The sequence below is a fragment of the Grammomys surdaster genome, unplaced genomic scaffold (genome assembly GCF_004785775.1).
Source record: "Grammomys surdaster isolate TR1022 unplaced genomic scaffold, NIH_TR_1.0 126198, whole genome shotgun sequence".
NCBI classification, from domain to species: domain Eukaryota; kingdom Metazoa; phylum Chordata; class Mammalia; order Rodentia; family Muridae; genus Grammomys; species Grammomys surdaster.
Genome location: NW_021621003.1, coordinates 2,845,420 through 2,866,155, shown reverse-complemented (window position 1 = coordinate 2,866,155; position 20,736 = coordinate 2,845,420). Strand labels below are relative to the sequence as shown.

At 46.3% G+C, this 20,736-nt stretch overlaps 1 protein-coding gene across 1 annotated transcript; it reads left to right on the top strand.

The window, feature by feature from the left end:
• Window positions 1-10,008: 10,008 nt before the first annotated feature.
• Window positions 10,009-20,734, top strand: Lgals3 (galectin 3; the record flags this gene model as incomplete). The annotated part of the gene is made up of 6 exons (XM_028758500.1): window positions 10,009-10,127; window positions 16,301-16,322; window positions 16,840-17,208; window positions 18,477-18,565; window positions 19,456-19,621; window positions 20,690-20,734. Coding segments are annotated over exons 2-6 (687 nt in total), but the record flags the coding sequence as incomplete, so codon positions are not given.
• Between the last annotated feature and the right edge of the window lie 2 nt (window positions 20,735-20,736).

Here is a 20,736-nt window from a genome sequence, read left to right as displayed (position 1 = left end):
TTGGGAATTGAACTCAGGACCTGGCAGAGCAGTCAGTGCTGTTAACGACTGAGCCATCTCTCCAGCCCAAATAAATAAATATAAATAAAAATAAATAAATAAATAAATAAATAGTCAGAGCTGAAGATGTTGTCTTGTAGAACTATAAAATGGTAGAAATGTGCTCACAGTGATTTCAGAGATTGTTAAAAACTCGATTCTAATCACAAACCCAAATCATCTAACAATTAAAAAGTTGTTAGTATTTTGTGTGTATGGGTGTTTTGCATGCATGCACACCTGTATACCATGTGTGTGCTTGCTGCCTGAGGAGGCAAGAATGGGGTGCTGAGAATCAAATCCAAGTCCTCTGGAAGAGCCAGTGTCGGGGTTCTTTAGTGCTGACCCTTTCCTCTAGCCCTAATAATGTTTCAAAAGAGAACTTAAGCAGCTCAAATAGCAATTTTTAAAATCAAACATTCTGATACAATACAATAACCTGATACTTACATGCTAAATAATGACCGTCAGAAATATTAAATATTTGCTTCCTAAAAGTAAGCCGCTATGTTTTTCCAAAAGCAAAAGGTCTTGTACAGCAGAAACACTTCTACTCATAATGTAGAAACATCTTGAATCTGAGCCAGGGTATATCAGTCAGACAGCACACACAGGGCAAAGAGTACCCTGTGTGTCCTGAACCAAGGCTGCATTGAGATCCTGAGTGCGAGACGGATGAAGATTGCCGGAAACCCCTCAGATTTGTTACCTGTTTGATTTGGACTCACTCTGTGGTAGCTGTATGTCTGGAAAGCTTTCCGTGTTGTCACCCTTTGAATAAACTCCACGTTTAGTGACCCACAGTCCAAGAAACCGTCTTGGAATACCAGAAGTGTTCCATAACTTCCAAGTATTCCAGGAAGAGTAGAGTCCTCTACCTTCTGACTCTCCCCCTTCCACAATTAAGCCCTTGCTTTATCCCTCCAAAACGGTGGCTCCCAACCTGTGGGTTGAGACCCCTTTTAGGGGTCAAACACCCCTTTTACAGGGGTCACCTAAGACCATCTGCATATCAGACATCGCATGCTGATTTCTAGCAGTAGCGAAGTTAGTTATGAAGGAGCAATGAAGACAATTTTATGGTGTTGCCGCGACATGAGCAGCTGTATTAAAGGGAGGTTGCAGGACTGGGAAGGTTGAGAACCACTGCAAAAGGACCTTCACTATCTCATCTACACACACCGTAGTCTTGTGGCTCATGGTATAGACCCAGCGTCTCTCTGCCCCGTTTCAACCCCTACGTCAGCTACTTACTACCTGTGCAACTCCGATCGGTTTATTTAGCTCCTGATGCCTCTGTTTCCCCATCAAACAAGTGAAAATAGCTATTACTCACTGATAGGCTGCTGTGAGGATTGCACAGGTTAAAGGACAGAAAGTGCCTAGCTTAGCCCCTGCCGCGTAATAAACCCAAGGGCAATGTTCATTCACATTGCTACCACACCTGGAACCCTTCTACCCCTTGGCTTCGGTCAGGATGTTCCACTGGTCCTGCCCCGCCTTCCTCCACTCCCAGTAGAAGTAAATTGTTCCTCTCTGCACGCCAACAGCATGTGTCAGATGCTTCCACTCTAGCAGGGACCCAGGCAGGCAGTAGTTAGTATCTATGTGCTCATGAGACCCAGAGTGTGGGTGCTTCTTAAAGGCAGGGCTCTGGCTGCTTTTGTGTCATCTGCTTCTGCTGAGTGTCTGGAGGACAGTAGCCCTGACAGTGAACGACTGTCCGCAGAGGCAGAATGAGCGTTGAGTAGCAATAGTGGTCAGATTTGAAGTTGTTACTTATCTCCTTTGCAGGTTCCTCCTTGCTTCCTGGAGTACGCATCGATGTCTGCTACGCATCACTGGGGATCACTTGGCTAGTTCTGACTTGTTTGTGCCTGGGAGGGGGTTTGTGACCTTCAGTGCTATACTGCTCATTCTCGTCATAAACCTAGATTGCATTTTTCATGGTCTAATTTCCTCCACCACTCCGACTCCACTCTAGGTAAAGAACAACCAGGAGTTCCTCTCTCTACTCCAGGACTCTTGACACTCCCCTTTTCTTTTTGAAACAAGATCTCACTATGTCGTTCTGGCTAGCCTAGAACTGACAGAGATCCACCTGTCTCAGCTTCTCAAGTACTGGGATTAAAGGCATCTGCTGCCAGGCCCAGCTTGACATTCATTCTTGTTGAGACCTTGGACTCTGAGGTCTTCGTGATTATGAATATCATTTCTGCAAGTGGTGGCAAGGCTTTTGGAGCGCTTTGAGTTACAGTTAGTTGAAGGAATTAGCCCCTTCTGACATCTACCTACCAGAGTTTGTTGCCTGAACCAAAGATGTGACAGTCTAGCATTCCAGTATACTCCTGTTACTAGGTTGTCACAGTTTATAGGAAACAGCCAGGCTAAGCTATACATCTTTGGGTTCTCTGAGAAATTTGCAAGCTTGATTGCTATCCTTGTGGTTTCACAACTCATGATAGTCCCTTCAAAAGTACAGAGAGGGGCTGGGGAGGCACTGGCTGCTCGTTCAGAGAACCCAAATTCAGTTCCCAACATCAACATGGCTGCTGGAAGTTAACTCCAGTCCCCGGGGATCCAAGTCCTCATCTGGCCTCTGTGGGCCCCCCAGACACACACATGGTGCAGGGATGTACATGTAGGCATTCAAATGTACCTGTAAGATAAAAATAATTTTTTGTAAGTATAGAGAGGGCTAGGGCGTTGGCTTAGTGGGTAGGAACACTTGTTGAGCAAGCCTGAGACCTGAGTTCAGAGCTCAGTGCCCACATAAAAAGCCAGGAGCGGTCACGCGCACCTATAACTCCAGTGCCTTTGAGGAGCAAGTGTGAGAGAATCTCCTGGGCTTGCTGGTCAGCAGCCCAGCTCCAAGTTCAGTGAGAGACCCTGTCTCAAAAGCATAAGGTGGAGATCAATAGATCAGGGCTCAGGGCATTTTCCTCCTTAACTGTACACACAGGTGTACCACCCTACCTGTAGGACAAAACAACCGAAAACAGGAAATAAGACAAAAGCCCGGAAGGCCAGCCTGGTGGCACATGCCTAGAGTCTCAAGTACCAGGAGGTAGAGTTAGAAAATCAAGTCATTCTTGAGTATATATGCAGTACACAGCTACATGAGACACACACCCCCTCCCCCATCTTAAACAAATAAATAAAACACGGAGAGGAAAATCCTCCATAGTTTTCCGCTTTTCTGCCCAAATCAGTCCTCCTCATCTTGCTGCAAAGATTTTGATGGTTGCCGGCTAGGAAATGTGTTGAAAATATGCACAGTGGGTTGCCAGCCAACAAGATTCATAGCCTGTCTGTCCTGTTTCCCACACCCTGCCACAGCCCTGGCAAGCCCCGCAGTTCTGTTTGCAGTGTGAGCATTTTTATGTCAGGGGAGTGATTCTTATCAGGAGCGTCCCATGTACCCACCCACCAGCTGCCCCACAAGTCCCACCAGCTGCCCCACAAGTCCCACCAGCTGCCCCACATGTCCCACCAGCTGCCCCACATGTCCCACCAGCTGCCCCACATGTTCCACCAGCTGCCCCTCTCCATTGGCTCTCTACAGCCCTCTTCAGAGAGGGCTGTTGGTGTTTTGTCTTTTGAGACAGTCTGGCCTGGAGCTCACTCAGTAAACTCACCAGTCTCAAACTCACACCAGTCCTCCTGCTATAGACTCCCACATGGTGGGATTACAGGCACAAGACACTACCACTATTCCCAGCTCTCATTTCGACTCTTTCAGGGATTTTTTAGCTTTGGAGGAACAACTTATTAGGCAAACCTATGCGTTCCTGGGTGGGAAGAAGAGCCTGACTAGGGAGTAGAGAAAAGGACAGACTGCTGATGTGCAGACAGGAAGTGTGACTAGAGTCCTGGTGTCTGCAACAATGTGACAGGGAGAACTGATAAGAACTGGTCAGGGAAGACAGTGGAGGGTCTGTGAACACTCAGGCCACAGCTCAGGGACTACCCGGAAGGGTCACTCCAACAGCAAGTTCCCACAAAAGACATTCCTCAGAGAAGTTGGGTGGCTGGTTTGGGCTTTATTCAGAAATCCTGGAACACGAGTTATGTAGCCATGGTAACAGGAATGGAAACCAGTACTTTCCGGCTCATGGCTGATCCAGCACACTCAGTCCTGCACAAGCCAGTGGGTTAGCGGAAGCTTGTGTTCTGCCCTAGTTAGAATGCCTTTGTAGCAGGTGAGAGAAACCAGCTTCAGTCAGTCTAAGCTTTAGAAAAATGATGCTTAAGAAGGGTCCCAGGTAGGGTGGGCAAGAGTGGGGTGCACAGTCTAAGTGCAGAACTGAGATTGGGTATTTAAATATTCAGAACCCCACCTGAGTATCCTTCCTCTGCCAAAGCCCCCTCCTCCTCCTCCCCTCCCTCTTCTCTCCTCTTCTTATTTTTCTTCAATAGGCTCTTGCTAGGTAGCCCAGGCTTAGATCAAACTTCACAATGTTCCTGCCTCCGCCTCCCAAGTTCCATCAAGTTTCCTTGCCTTTTGTTTTAATTTTTTAAATCAAAATTTATGTTAGGGTACAAGGAAATTTTTAAGCCATTTATTTAATTACTTACTTATTTCTAAATGTATTTATTATTGCGTGTGTGACTGAACGTAGGGTAGACGTGTGAACCTGAGCAGATGTGCCACTGCCAGCACATGAGGTCAGAGGACAAGCTGCTGGCTCTCTCTTCCCACATGTGACACTCTCAGCTCCAGTTCAGATTGGCCCCTAAGGACTGGGCCAAGGTTTTTGTCATATGTTTGAGTCATTATACTTCCTTCTGGTCACCACTCTTTCCTTCCTGCTGTCCCCTATGCTCCAAGCCTCTTTATCTCGGAGCATGTCCCTCTACCCTTCACATCTAGAGGCTAACACTGTACTGAGACGGCCCCCATACCACCTGCCTGGTGTTTCTCAGGGCCCAGACTCACACTCCAGTGGGGAAACCCAAACACTGAGCCTGGGAAGGCAGTTTGCCTCTGATTCTACCAACTATAGTATGTCAAAAAGCTCCAACAGGGCCAGGGCCACCCCTTCAAATGTGGCAGGAAGGTCATTCAGAGAGAGATGAAAACTCACCCAATGTGTGTCGTCTGTCCTGTCTCCCTGCTCAACTCAGTGTCCTTGCTGCCCACTTCCTCCAGTCTCCCCGGGTGCCCTTCTCAGTACTTAGGTCTCGGCTCAACTATCATCCGCTAAAGTGCCAGCACCACTTTAGCTAACAGGACAATTGACTCCTCAGTTCTATTTGATAGACTGAGCTGTGTCCCTCCTTCATTCATGTTGAAGATCTAACTCTTGGTACCTTTCAATGTGACTGTATTTGGGAGTGGGGACTTTAAGGAGCTGAGAAGTTCACGTGGGGACATTAGGGTGAGCCCTGATCCAGTAGTATGACTGGTGGCCTTCCATGAAAAGAGGACTGGGACATGGAGATACACAGAGGAAAGACCACATGAGGATGTGGACAGAGTTCAGTCATTTCCAAGCCAAGGAGAGAGGCCAAAGAAGAGACTAACTCTCACATATCTGAGACTGTCAAAGAATAAGAAAGAATATCCCATCTAAAAAAAAAAGAAAGAGAGAGAGAGAGAAAAAAAGAGAGAAAGAAAGAAAGGAAGGAAGGAAGGAAGGAAGGAAGAAAGAAAGAAAGAAAGAAAGAAAGAAAGAAAGAAAGAAAGGGAGGAGGAGCCAGTCATGGTGGCACACACCTTTGATCCCAGTACTTGAGAGGAAGAGACAAATGAATCTCTATGAGTTTATGGCCAGCCTGGTCTACATAGGAAGTTCTAGGCCAGCCAGGGATACATAGAAAGACCCTGCTCAAAAAGGAGGAGGAGGAGGAGGAAGAGGAAGAGGAAGAGGAAGAGGAAGAGAAGAAAAAAGTGGATGAGAAGGAGGAGCAGGGAGGAGGTGAGGAGGAAGAGGGGGAAGTAACTCTGTTCTTGAACTTATGGCCTACACATTTGCAAGCGAGTGAGTCTGTCACTGAAGCACCCAGGCTACAGTACTCCACCAGAGCAGCCACAGCAAACCCTCCCACTCCTTTCCTTTGCCTTACTTTCTGTCTACTCACAGGGGCAGCTGATGTGTCTAAAGCTTAACCCTGGGAGTGGGCTCTGTCAGGGGCAGCCATAGACGGTAGGTGTGTTGAGCTGATGTGCACACTGAGGCCCCAAGCTTTCAGGAGGTGCTGTTATAGGTGTGTGGGTTTTGTGGCAGCTGGTACTAAAGGCCAGCCTGGGTTAGGCTTGTGGAAGAAAAAGGACAAAGGTGACTGGTGCAGAGGCAGGCAGCGAGAAGAGCTTTCCTAGAACCCAGATACCTCTGATTCCCTCATCTGGTGGCTTCTCTCTACACTAGCTGGTTGGAGCTGCCAGTGCATTCTTGAGGGGGCTTGGGCTGCAGCCTGGGCAGGGAGACTGTGTTAACTAGCAATTGGTATGTTACCACTGACCCCATTTTATGTGTTGGCCAGATTTTGACAAACTTGTCTGTTGACTGAGTTACAAAGAGTGGGTTTGTAAAATGGTTGAGGCATACGTTGGGTACCTGCTAAGCACACTGAAAATGAAGGCCCAGCTTCAAGCAGCTGAGATGTTAGCAGCAGATGACCACAGGACCTTGGCTCCAGAACACTGGAAAGTGTTCTGTCTTCATGACACAAATTGTGTTCCCATGACACGAAGGCATGTCCCAAAGGTTCTAGGCTCCCAACTCAGAAGCTAGCTATGAGCATTACATGCACCTAATGTCCCCAGGTCAGCTCTGATTCTCAGTTGTCACCTGGATGTGTTGACAGGATGTAGACACAGGCAGAACCGGGAAATTCTCTGTGGATCAGAGGTGACAAGTGGGAAGATCTTTTCCTTTCCTCTTTGCTGGTTGTTCTAACTAGCTGCTCTCTGAGAGTTCCTGTCAATGTGGTTCTGTTTATATTTCCCCAGGGCTTCAAGTTTTGTGGGGCATCTCTCCTTATTTGGCACAGCGTAGCTAGTTTCTGGGAAATTTCTCCTTCTGGCTGTATTTCATATTTCTTCATGCTTTAATTTTTATTACATTTAGTTATTTCTGTGTGGGAGGACATGTGCCTGCCGCAGTGCACGAATGGAGGTTAGAGGACAACCTGCAAGAGTCAGTTTTCTCTTCCTGCTACGTGGCCCTGGAGGCTTGAACTCAGGCGATCAAACTTGGTGGGAGACACCTTTACCTGCTGAGCCATCTTTAAGCAGCCCCCCAACATGACGTTCTATGTTTATTATTTTCCTATTCTACACCTAGCCTTCTTCCCCAATTTTAATTTTCCTATTTAAAAAGTGACTAATTGGTCCCCCTCCCTTCAGACTTCCTTCCACTGCTTTAGTATTTTTTCACTCTCTCCTGGCTTCCTCTACCTGAAGTTCCCTCCTTCAGATACCTCAACCAGCTTCTGTCAAGTATGAAGCTGCTCTGAGGCCTTTGCCTGACTGTCTGCTCATCTGTGTATTAAGTCAGAGTCCTAATGTCTCTGTATCAGAAGAAACCAGGTGACCAGCTGCTGAGGGTTGAGGTCAGGCTTGCCCCTTATTTCAAACAGAACAGTCATTGGTATCTAGAAGCCATTCAGTGATATTTTATGAGACTGTCTTGTACATTTATTTTCAAAGAGTTTATATAGGCTTTGGGCTGGGTTCTAAAGAGTCATTCACTGCACCTATACAGATCGTAAACTCCAGGCACTCCTTGATACAGCAAGACCCTTTTGCTAGCTTTACTTGGCATGAAATTGGCATAGAAGCGTTCGCTCCGATGGGCAGTGAAGACATAAGTCTGACCTCATGATTCAGCATAAGTAAGCCTTCTAAGTAACAAAGACATATCTTTTATCGATCCCTAAAAATGACCAACGATTACCCACAGAGTAAGAGTGTGACTCATCTCTTATCGCCATAGCAACCTTTTCGGCTGTCCACTTCTAGCTAACCTTCCGAGAGTGTCCTCATGACTCACTGTCTTAAGACCATAAATGTTTTCTTAAGAGACTAAAGACATTCCTCTCAGTCCATCTTGTTCGATGCCCACATGCTAATCATCTACAGATGACTCATTCAAACAAATCGGTTGCCAGGCTACGTGTGTAGAGGAGAGTTCATGGCGTCTGAATTCTTCTCCAGCCGCACAGTGACTTCCGTGTGTGTAAGCTTGGAGGGGCAGCAGGGGCTCTGTAGAGCTTGTAAATCTATCCTAGAAAAGAGAGCAGGCCTCCCCAGTGCTACTGGTGAATGCACATTTCCCTCTGGTTGTGGACAGCTGGCTGAGACTACTTGTTAACACAGTAATAACTGATTACTTTCCAGACTACAGGAAATCTTGACAGCCAGGTGACATCTGGGCTGCTCCATGGTTTACAGAAGCCAGTGGCAACGGTGATTGTTTGGGGTTTTTAATTTTTGCTTTTGAAACAGGGCCTTCCTGTATATCCCTGGTGGCCTCACATTCCCATACAGACTAGGCTGGCCTTAAACTCGAAGGGATCCGTCTGTTTCTGCATCCCAAGAGCATGCAGATCCCAAGAGGATTAAAGGCATGAGCCACCACACCTACCTACAGTGATTTAAAAAAAAAACCCACACATTTATTCATTTCTAAAATTTTATTTAACTGTTTTAATATTTTAAAATGCATTTATGTTTGCACATATGCATGTGAGCATGTGTGTGTGGCTTAGACGACAACATTCAAGAGTTGATTCTCTGCTTTCCTCATGAGTTACAAGGATCAAAGTTAGGCAAGCACCCTTACCGGATTACACTTAACTCTCTATACACATATTTTCTCATGTCTAAAATGGGATTTGTAAGCAAGGGCACAGTGAAACCACTGAACTGAACTAACTCCATGGGTAGAAAGAAAAGCTTATTGGGGCTCAAACCACCAAGACAACAAACACCCCCCCGACCTGGGTGTGGGGAGAAGTAAGAAGAATGGGGGGCTTTGGGCTGTTAGAGGCTGTTGGGATTGACAGAGAAGTAGATGCCCTTGCCTGAGGTAGTTGACATTTGGAGGCAGACTAAGGGAGTTCCTGGTCAACTGAAACCACCTCTGAGCTTCTATTTGCATGGCCAGAGTCCCCCAGTTTAGAACCAGCACTGGCATTTTGGGGGACTGCTTTGGACCTAATAGGATTAAAATAATGCCAACTCCATAAACGTATGTAACGCCCTAGGCACAGCGTGGGGTGCATAAGCATTTGGTGGATGTTAGCTGATGTTATCTGAAACCGGGGGAAAATTATCTTGAACATCCTTAACCACATCACTCAGTTTTTATCTATATAAAGGCTTCCAAACTGGTTATCAGCCTTCTTGCAAAAGCGGCTGCTCTTGTAACAACGTTTCATACAGACAGAGCTACACCCTGTTCTCTTGACTTAACTGTCCCTTGCTGTGCTGGACTCTCCAATCTTTAAGAAAACATCTTCCTAGGAAGCAATTTACCCATTCATTCTAATTCATTCATTCATTCATTCATTCATTCATTCATTCATTTGTCCGCAAGTATTCATTGATTCATTCATTCATTCTCAACAAATACCCACCGAGAACCTACTATGTTCCACACTGGGGTACTTAGCCCAGCAAAATCCAGAGCAGGAGTGACTGCAAACGGGGGCGCCTCTTACATCTCAGACATGTCAGGGACACCTGCTCCTCCCTCCCCTCACACTCAAAGTCACTGCACATTTCTGGGGAAGGCTTCAGCTGAAGGAAATAGGGGCAGGGTGAGACCACGAAAGTCAGCTTCAGACAAGGGAATCGGGTGAGTCTGAGAGTCTGGGTGCGATGAGCAAGAACCCACTGCGGGGAACAGGTGAGGGGCACAGGCTGGCGGGCGTGTTCCAGTCCACCTTGGGGAAACTCCGGGGTCCCCGGGGCGCGGTCCAAGCAGGCGCCTGCAGGGCGAGGGATGCTGCCCCGCCCCAGGAGGGCGGGCCCGGGGAAAAGTATACTAGAAGCCGCCGAGCCACCGCCCAGCTCTAACAGCTAGCGGAGCAGCAGGAGGAGCACTAACAAGGCGAGAAGCACAGAGAGCACTAACCAGGTGAGCGGCGCGGGGTAAGGGGACCGGTACTGCTCAGTGCACCAAGAAAGGGCTGGGTTCCCGGGAGATGGGCGGAAGTTCCATTCAGGGTCCCAGGCGCTGGTCCACCGTCGTGGCTCTCCAGCGGGTAACTCTCGGAGAAAGTTAGTCATGACCGACATACTAAGTCTCTTTGGGATGGCGGGATGCCTCCGAAGCCCTGCGCTCCAGTGAGCCACAACCCACGGAGATCTACCGTGTAGCCTGGCTCCAAGTTGCCCCTAGCTTGGTCATAGGAATCAGGTGCCCCTCCTGGCACGTTGCGGGTTGGGGTAGGAGTTTGGAGATCCAGCAGACATCGCCCAGGATTCCTGACTTGGCCAGTAGGCTCCTTTGGTGCACCTGGAAGCCTTCCGCTAGAGATCTTGCTGTATGGTACCAGTGGGTTCCACCAGGTTCAGCGGTGGCAGGGGCTACAGCCACTCCCTGCTTTCCTGATCGCACGCAAAAGTGCTGCCCAGGCCCTAGTGCGCATGTGTCGCGATGAAGAACTACTGTAACCTCTAAAATTTTTTGTAAGCCAAGTGACTCATCCCTGACCAGTGTGGATATTTGTGCAATAACCTCTAGATCTGGGTGGAGGAAGTCTTGGGTGTGGCGGTATTTGTCTCAGAGTGCAAAACAAACCCTTAGCTTTCAAAAGTTGCATTTATCCTGAATTATCTGTTATTCAAACGGGGAACTGAGGAGGGGGGGATCGAGGCTGTGGTTTAGGATTCTGGCTAACCCTAGTAGGAAGCAAGTGATTCTTATTTGAAGGAATTGGAATATTTGTAAATCGATCCCTGGGGAGTAGGGTTTCTAGTTAATGAGAACATTTGGACTTTGTGACCCGGCTAATTCTGAGGAAAACAACAGGAATCACAATTGTGTAAAACCTCACCAATTTCTGAAATTCCAAGTTTATATTTCCATTTATTTGCTTTTGGGGGGAAAGAGAAGAGTCTTGGTTAGGGTTTTACTGCTGTGAACAGATACCATGTCCAAGGCAACTCTTCTAAGGACAACGTTTAATTGGGGCTGGCTTATAGGTTCAGATCGTCAGTCAATAATCACCAAGGCAGGAGCATAGCAGCATCCAAGCAGGCATGGTGGAGGCAGAGCTGAGAGTTCTACATCTTTATCTGAAGGCTGCTAGTGGAAGACTGGCTTCCGGACAGCTAGGATGAGGGTCTTAAAGTACACACCCATAGTGGCACACCTACTCCAACAGCGCCACACCTTCTAATAGTGCCACTCCCTGGGCCAAGCATATGCATATGCAGACCATCACAAGGAGGCAGGATGCCACTGCAGCTTAGGCAGGTGTAGCCCAGTCTGGCTTTCAATTTTCAGTCCTGTTACAGTCTCCCAAGTACAGTAGCTAACAGTGTAAGCTACCACACCCAACTGTTTCCATAAAAATTGAAGTTTAATAACAAAAAAACTTGCTTTTCTGCAACAATAGTCTTTGGTGGTGGGGGGTGCAGGTCAAGACCTTGAGACTGAAAGAATTTTTTGTTCAGACAAGGTCTTCCTATGTGGTCTAGGCTGGTTTAGAACTTGTGATTTTTCCAGGCCAGTAGAACCACACCTAGCAATTGTCTCCTTCTTGGTCACTGATCACATTTTTGCTTTGTTTTGCTTGTTTCTCGAGATAGGGTATTACACCATAACTTTGGTTGGCTTCATACTCAGTACAGAGTTCAGGCTAGCCTTGAACCTGTGGTGCTCTTTCTACCATGGTTTCCTAAGTGCTGGGATTACAGATGTGGATCATCTTTACACTAGACTTTTTTCCTAAGATAGTCATATTTATCTTTGATGGAGACTAGCTTCCTAAATTCACAATGTTTAGGAGTTTGGTTTAAAATCTGTACTGAGTCCATGTTCTGGAGAGGACTTTGATGGGGTCTTTCAGGCTTAAGCTTACAAGTGTTTAATAGATGGCTCACTAAATTGTACACAGAGGAGAAGAGGTAGAGAATTGCTTGAGGGTTGACTGGAAAATTGATCATTTTCCTGTAGAATGAGTCTATTCAGGGGTTCTCAATCAATGAGATAGTTCACTGGGTCAAAAACACTTGTTCATCATCTTTCAAGATGAGGTCTCACAGGTAGCACTGGCTAGAAGTTCATACATCAGGCAGGACTGGATTTATAACACCCACCTGCCTCTGCCTCCTGAGTATGTACAGACGCTTTCCAAAGAACATTTCCTTAGATGGATGTCGGAATAAGTGCCTGTAATTCCAACATTCAGGAGGCAGAACCCAGAGAATCTCAAGTTCAAGGCCAGCATAGGCTACATTTAGAATTCCAAGCTATCCCAGGCCAAAGAGTAAGACCTGTCTTGAGATATATAAAGAAACTTCTTACTTCTTGCCAGTGACCTCAAGTGTCCTCGGGCGGTCTTATGTATGATTCAGGTGCCTTTCTGCCCAGCTCCCTCAATAGCCAAAGCCTAAATCTTCACTGTAACAGACACATACACATTCACACACCACAGACACACACACACACACACATACAGACACACACATACATACAGACACACACACATACCACACACACACATACAGACACACACACCACACACACACATACAGACACACACACACACACCACACACACACACAGACACACACACAGACACACACACAGACACCACACACACAGACACACACACACACACACACACACACCACACACACACATACAGACACACACACACCACACACATACACACATACAGACACAGACACACACACACACACACACACACACAGACATACCTCAATAAAAAATCTGTGTTTGAGAAGTAAATACTGTAAAAAAAACTAAAAACAATACTTTTTTGGGAAAACATAATTTTTTGGTTAAAATGTGGTTTTTCTTAGCAATGTGACTGTGCACAAAAGCATTCTGTACTCAGTAGCCTGTGTGTTGAATGATTCACCAAGTTAGTGTTCTGGCCAAAGCTCTATCTTATTTTTAAATCTGTTTACTATTTCAGCATGCTATGCAGTTCTGGGTGAACAAGCCAGAGAATTTTTCAGGGAAGTAACTAAACATTTTGAAGGATTTTTTTTTTTTTTTTTTTTTTTTTTTTGGTTTTTCGAGACAGGGTTTCTCTGTATAGCCCTGGCTGTCCTGGAACTCACTCTGTAGACCAGGCTGGCCTCAAACTCAGAAATCCACCTGCCTCTGCCTCCTAAGTGCTGGGATTAAAGGCATGCACCACCACTGCCTAGCCATTTTGAAAGATTTTAAAACAACAAAAATGTATACTTTTATACTAGTATAGGACAAACATGAATCAGGAGTCAGGAAATGGGCCCTCATTCCCAGGATGCCGATGAGATGGCTTCGGCCTCTGAATCAGCTCTCGGATTCCTCACTTCACAGTGGGAATATTTTCTCCAGCCAGTGTCACCAGATTGCTAAGAAAATAAAAATTCTGTGGAAGTTCTCTGGGAACTGAAAATCCCTGTACAAGTGCTGGGAGGGTGTCATTATCCTGACATCCTGTGGAATGTGTCACAGTGCTGTCCAAAGTGTCATCCAAGGCCCACGTGAGTCTCAGTGAAATCTGCTGCCTCTAGGATTTCATTTGGTCAGATTGGAAAATAGACCAAGCCAGCCCTGATCAGAGGCTTTGCGCAGAGCAAAGCTTCATGTGGACGTGTCCCTTAGCACTTCTCGATGTATTGTTCTTTTCACATAATTTGACTGGTGTTCTGTTTTTAGAGCACCTTTTAGGGAAAATGGTAAAGTTAGGTTGTTTGTTTTCTTTTTTTCTCACAGAGAATTTTTTGAGTGAAACATTATTTATCAGAGATTTGGCCTTCAGGCTTAAGAGTTTAATTTGTAAATCTTCAAGTCTCTTTAAGCTGTAGTGTACTTTAGAAGGAAAAAATAGGGTTTCATTAGGGGGAAGTGTTCGTTGGTTAGCTTTTGGAGACAAAAGCTATGTGGCCTAGGTTAACGATAAACTCAATCCTCCTGCCTCAGCTTTTTGAGTGCTAGGATTAGAGCTGTGCAGCACCATGCCCAGCAATAGATCGCTCTTGTTTTTGAAACACGGTCTGCCTATGCAGCTCAGTCAGGCTCCACACTTCCGTTCCTCTTGCCTCAGCCTCGCTAGACCTGAGGTGGCAGTGGTGACCATCCTTCCTTGTAAACTTGGCTACTTTTAAAGACTGAAACTCTTTATTGGTTTTTATGGTCCCTTGTATGTACATTTACCTAGGGATAGACATTAACAGCCTGGATTGGTAGTTTTCAACCATACGTGGTTTGGGCCTTAGAGATTTGTCCATGTTTGAAAACATTTGGGGTTGTCACGAGTTATAGAGTAGTGTGCCACTAGCATCTAATGGCTTGAAGCCAGAGATATTGCTGAAGGGGTGGAGAAAGGTTACTCAGAAGTGTTAAGTTCTCTGCCCACTTTGAACTTCAAAACTATTTCATAACAAGATCTCACTACGTAGCATTGGCTGGTCTGGAACTTGCTCTGTAGACCTCAACTCTGCTTGCCTCAAACTCACAGAGATCTGCCTGCCCCTGCCTTCTGAGTGCTGTGTGCCACTCTGCCCAGCCTAGGTTTTATTTTCTTAAGAAAATTCTGAAGCCAGAAACTGTGGCTCATGCCTTTGAGTCCAGTCATTGGGAGGCTGAGGAAGGAGGATTGCTATGAGTGGTGAAGGCTAGAATGAGACCCTGGAGCTTTTGTGTGGTCCAGGCTGACCTCAGCCTCATGGGGGTTCTTATGCTACAGAACGCTGAGCTCACAGGCAGGGACACTATGCTCACCTAATCATGTTATTTCTTGGGATAATTGAGTAAAATATCACAGGTGGGCAAATGAAGTCAGAGGAGTCTGTTTATTTCCAGGTCCAGGTAGTTCTCATGGTAGCAAAATGATGCGGTCATTCTGAGCTCTGATCAAACTTACCCCCGCCCAAAGCTGCCCTCCAGTGGCTGCTTGCCAAATATGCTAATGCATATCTAATATCAAATATGCTACTGCTAATCCAATCCCCAGCACCCTAAGAAAAGTTTCCAAACCAAAGCTGCCCTCTGGTGCATTGAGGGATCTGTTGAAGGGGGTGGGGGGGGAGCAGGTTCCAGGCATTTTGTGGTTTTATAGGTGTGGCACAGGAACACAAGCTGGAGGAAACAGGCTATGTCTACAAACCAGCCCCTCAACAGCTTTGTGTAAGGCAAACCTGTTTGGCAGTATCTTGAATGCAACTGCTTTCTGTTCACATTGCCGCCTGACTCACCTTTGTTTGGCTGAATAACTGCTGTTTTATTTGGAATATTGAGCACCTTTAAAACAAACAAACACAGGCACCACAGCCAACACTGGAGATGCTGAGGCAGGAGGATCATAAGTTCAAAGTTAAGATGAGCTACACAGAAAAACCTTAATACTGAACACTTCAAAATCTAACCAACCAATGTCACCTGTCCACCATCATCGCCCTTCCCAGCTCACCTGTAAGCTCTCAGATATGAATGTCCCAGCAGAGTCTTGCGGCACTGAGCATACTCTGGTGTGCATGCGTCTCATGTTGCTTGCTGGTCTGTGGGCCCTGTGGTTGTGGAAAGTGATGGCGCAGAGCAGGCACCAGGGTGTGCCAAACAAGAATAAATAACCAGGCCATGTCAGCTGTCTTTGAGAGCTCAATGGGAACCCACAGATAGCTTTCCTCTAATGTCCCAGAAGTGCTGAGGCTGGGAAGAGAGGAGGGCTGTATTTCCCATGAATCCTCCTTGCAAGGGCAGAAAAACCCAAGGAAGCAGGTAGCCAGGAGAAGCTGTGTCTTGTACCATCTTTCACCGAGAGAAGAGGCAGGAAATTCTCAACCTACTCCTTAGCCCCCAAGGTCTTTTACTCCTCGGCTTCAGAACACAAGTGCCTGGCATCAAGGTCTGACTTCACAACCTCAGTGGGTTTGGAATTTAGCTAGAATGCATTCCAGCCTGTTGACAAGATGGTTTTAAGGCCCAGTACCATTGACTTAGGCAAAATGATTGTAGAATGACTGGAATTGCTCATGAACTATTTGTGATGTTTAATCTCATGATGGTTTGTAAAGTGTTTTAGGCTCAAATGCTAATAACTCTCTTTGGCTTTTCTCTCTTAGGAAAATGGCAGACAGCTTTTCCGTAAGTATTTCATGTCTGTTTTCTTGGCCCCATACGTACTCACACGGGTTAAAGGTTTCATTTCTACCGGGAGCTTTCCCTTTGATCCTCCTACTGTGAAATTCCCTCTGGCTCACTTGTGCATTTAGACCCATTAGTGATAGGCTTGTTTTTCCAACAGCAGAGTCCAGGGAGAGGCGTGGCCTCCGCAACAGTGATGTGTGTCCTGGAGGCAGCAGGACCATGGCATAGTCTGCTCATGCCAACACCTGCAGCCATTTCTCGTGTTGATATGTGCTTGGAACCAGCCAGTTCCTGTAGGCAGGAAGAGCTTAACCCACCCTGATCTCTAACAATGAGAGGCCAGTAAAATATAATACAAAACAGCAGAGGACCAAACTCAAAACAGCAGAATAGGCGAGGGAAGAGTGTGAATCTTTTCCCATCTCTCAGCTTCTTAAATCACGAATGCCTGTAGTCCCCTGAACTCTCTGTAGTGAAGGAGTCCCATCCTCTAATTGTTTGTCTTTCTTTACAGCTTAATGATGCCTTAGCTGGCTCTGGAAACCCAAACCCTCAAGGATATCCGGGTGCATGGGGGAACCAGCCTGGGGCAGGGGGCTACCCAGGGGCCTCCTATCCTGGGGCCTACCCGGGACAAGCTCCTCCAGGGGCCTACCCAGGACAGGCTCCTCCAGGGGCCTACCCAGGACAGGCTCCTCCAGGGGCTTATCCTGGACAGGCTCCTCCTAGTGCCTACCCGGGTGGCCCAACTGCTCCTGGAGCTTATCCTGGCCCAACTGCCCCTGGAGCCTTCCCAGGGCAACCTGGGGGACCTGGGGCCTACCCCAGTGCGCCTGGAGCCTATCCTGCTGCTGGACCCTATGGTGCCCCCACTGGACCACTGGTAAGGAGGAAGGGTTGTTTCGTGGGCTTGCTGTACAAGTGGAGAGGACATTGGGGGAATCTAAGCCTGCTGCTTAGAGCCATGTCTTAAGGGCTAACCACGGGGATGTAATTGGTCAAGTGGGAAAAGGAGTGTGTTAATACTGAGTTTATTCTGTGACTTGATAAGGCATTGATAAAGGTGCTTTAATATAAATCAAGTTAAGATTGTAGCAATAATGAGTGGTGAACACCTTTAGGAAACAGAAGCAGAAATATCTCTGTAAATATGAGGCCAATCTGGTCTACATTGAGATCCTGTTTCAAAAACTAATTATAATATGAGGCAAAGCTGCATTATTAATAAACACTAACTGAGTTTGGCGGCTTATACTTATAACCCCAGTAAATACTGAGAGCTTTTCAAGGCTGCAAAACTTTAGCCCAAACCAGGGATGCAGGAAAGGGAAAGGATGGGGTAGGGGAGACTCCTCCAGCTCATTCCCATGCAAGGAGCCTTCCAGTTCACCCACCCTCTGGGAGCAACTTCGGGAAGCAGATACAAGGTCTCCTGCAGATCAGGGCGAGAGATGGGCGTTTGGGAGACAGCAGAACCTAGGGGGAAGCTTCATAGAGAGAGACCAGAGGCAGGAACAGAGGAAGCTTCATAGAGGAGAGAGACCAGAGGCAGGGACAGAGGAAGCTTCATAGAGGAGAGAGACCAGAGGCAGGGACAGAGGAAGCTTCATAGAGGAGAGAGACCAGAGGCAGGGACAGAGATCTTGGGATGACCACACCTTAAGCACTTTGCTCAACACTTGTGGAATGAACCATAGAAGTGCACATTCAACACAGACTATTGTGCAAAGCATTCAGCTGGTGACCTGTGAGCACAGAAGTCCCAGTCGACACAAACCTTTCCTCAGGGAGAATTACGGTGCTGTATGTCATGTGACAAAGGACCCAGGGACCTGTGCATGAAAAGATTGTTTGTTGCTCAACAGTCTAGGTTAAAACGTTACAAAAATGAGTCCATGTGGATGAATTATGGGTTGAAACAGCCCATGATGGTCCAAGAACATTTGCTCCTTAATTTGTTAATTTCTCAATTAACTTTTGTGCACACAGGGAACACTATTTTCCATCTCTTTAGGCCCTGGACAAAGTGGCCTCAGAATCTACCCAGGTTCTGTATTGGTCACATGCATTGTAACAATGTTTGCAATGTACCTTTACATTCCCCAAGAAAACACCATGCTTTACTGACACTGGAATTCTTGTCTGTCCCAGACAGTGCCCTACGATCTGCCCTTGCCTGGAGGAGTCATGCCTCGCATGCTGATCACAATCATGGGCACAGTGAAACCCAACGCAAACAGGTACAAGGGTGACCCCAACCACCAATCTGTTGAATGGTTTCGAAATACAGACTATTTTAGTTAAGAAGATTATGTAAACTACACATGAGAATCTAGCTTTTAGTGTTACTGTAGGGAGCTCACCTTAAGAAACCCAGTAGGGCCAGCCCCTTAACCACAGAGTTGTGTTTGTTTGTACTAACACACAAGAACAAAAAGGGTCAGAAAGTTCAAGTGGCACTTTCGACAGTCCCACCTCATAATGTGGCGTGTCCTGATTTTACGACATAGCAACCGGGAAGGAAACATTAGCTACATCCATGTACCCTGCTGTTCTGAGCTTCCCGGTTAACCATGACAAAGTCAGGTATTTGACAGTTCTTAGGTAGCTGGCTTGGTCTTGACAGATATTAAGAGTAATCTATCAGGGCAAGAAAAGAATCATTATTATTATGTATAGCAAGGTACAAAATGCTCTCAGGATGGGTCTAAAACTATGAGGCTATGGAGAAGCATTTGCCTGAATACACAAGAGTGTGTCTGTGAAGAGAGCACTACAGTCAGGAATGACCCCCCAAACAAGACAGCTGGTGGCACACACTTGGAATCACACCCCTCGGGAGGCCAAGATAGGTGAGACTCATGAGCTGGAGGCCAGTCTGGGCTACATAGTGAGATCCTGTCTCAATGAACAGACAAGGCATATTGTCCCGCTGAACCTCCAAGGTGATTACAGCAATGAATGAGAGGATGTGCCTGTTCTTTTTGAGTTGGATCTTATACTGTGCCTTCTTTGCCTCCAGAACAGAAAAACAGTTCCAACATATTATGAAAGGGTTTGTATTTTAGAAAGTTAGATGTTCTTGACTTGATACTCACTTTAATTCTCTTTGATTTCTGTTTTAAAACAGTCTTACTCTGAATTTCAAGAGAGGGAATGACATCGCCTTCCACTTTAACCCCCGCTTCAATGAGAACAACAAAAGAGTCATTGTGTGTAACACAAAGCAGGACAATAACTGGGGAAGGGAAGAAAGACAGTCAGTTTTCCCCTTTGAGAGCGGCAAACCATTCAAAGTAAGTTGCGGCTGTACTCCTACATTTTCTATCAATGGGAATCACTGGAAAACCTGTCCTAGGCACCCGGCCAACCTTCCTCCCTACCCCGGCAACCTCCAGCCTCCACAGGCAAGGGATGTTGCCAGGAGCAGCACGTTCCTCAGCTCCTTCGGGAGCCTCCCCATTGGAGGAGCCACTGGTACCTCTCCAAATAGTCTAATAGTGCATCGATTTTCTAGATCACAAAACTCCATTTACAGGATTCATGGATGAATGTTCATTAACTATGGGGAAAAGTATTTCTGGCCTTCCCAAAACTGGCTATAAATTAACCTGTCCTGTAAGTTAATATTTGTCATTAAGGAATTCCTTCCTATGTTGTCATTTTTAACTTCTAGGTATTCTAGGCCCCATTAAAACTGAACTTTTGTGGGTGGTTTTTTGGAGAGTGTTGGTGGAGAAAATAGGGTTTGTGTAGCCCTGGCTGTTCTGGTACTCAGAGATCTTCCTGCCTCGGCCTCTGAGTGCTGGGATTAAAGGCATGTGACACCACAGCCTGGCTAAAACTAAACATTTATGTACATAAACTGTTTTTATGGTTGCCATTATCAATTCTTCCAATAACTTTATCTTTTTGTGTTTTTAAAAAAAGATTTATTTATGTAGATGAGTACACCATTGCTCTCTTCAGACACACCAGAAGAGGGCATCAGACCCCAATGCAGATGGGTATGAGCCACCATGTGGTTGGCAGGAATTGAACTCAGGCCCTCTGGAAGAGCAGTGTTCTTAACTACTGAGCCATCTCTCCAGACCTTTTTATTGTGTTTTAAATCTGACAATCTAGATTTTTTTTTTTTTGCTATTCAGTCACTGTTCTAGATTCTGCAAGTAAAATGAAATACCGAACTTCTTGAACTCAGACTACACTGGTTTAAGAATATATATTTTTCTTCCCTCTTTACATAGACATTAACAGATGAAAACAAAACCTGGCAGACAGTATGCCCTGGAAAGCACGGTGGTGGAATGCCTAAATTGCACTGGTTGTTGCATGTTTTGACTGTTTCCATGTTTGGTTCCTAGATACAAGTCCTGGTTGAAGCTGACCACTTCAAGGTCGCGGTCAACGA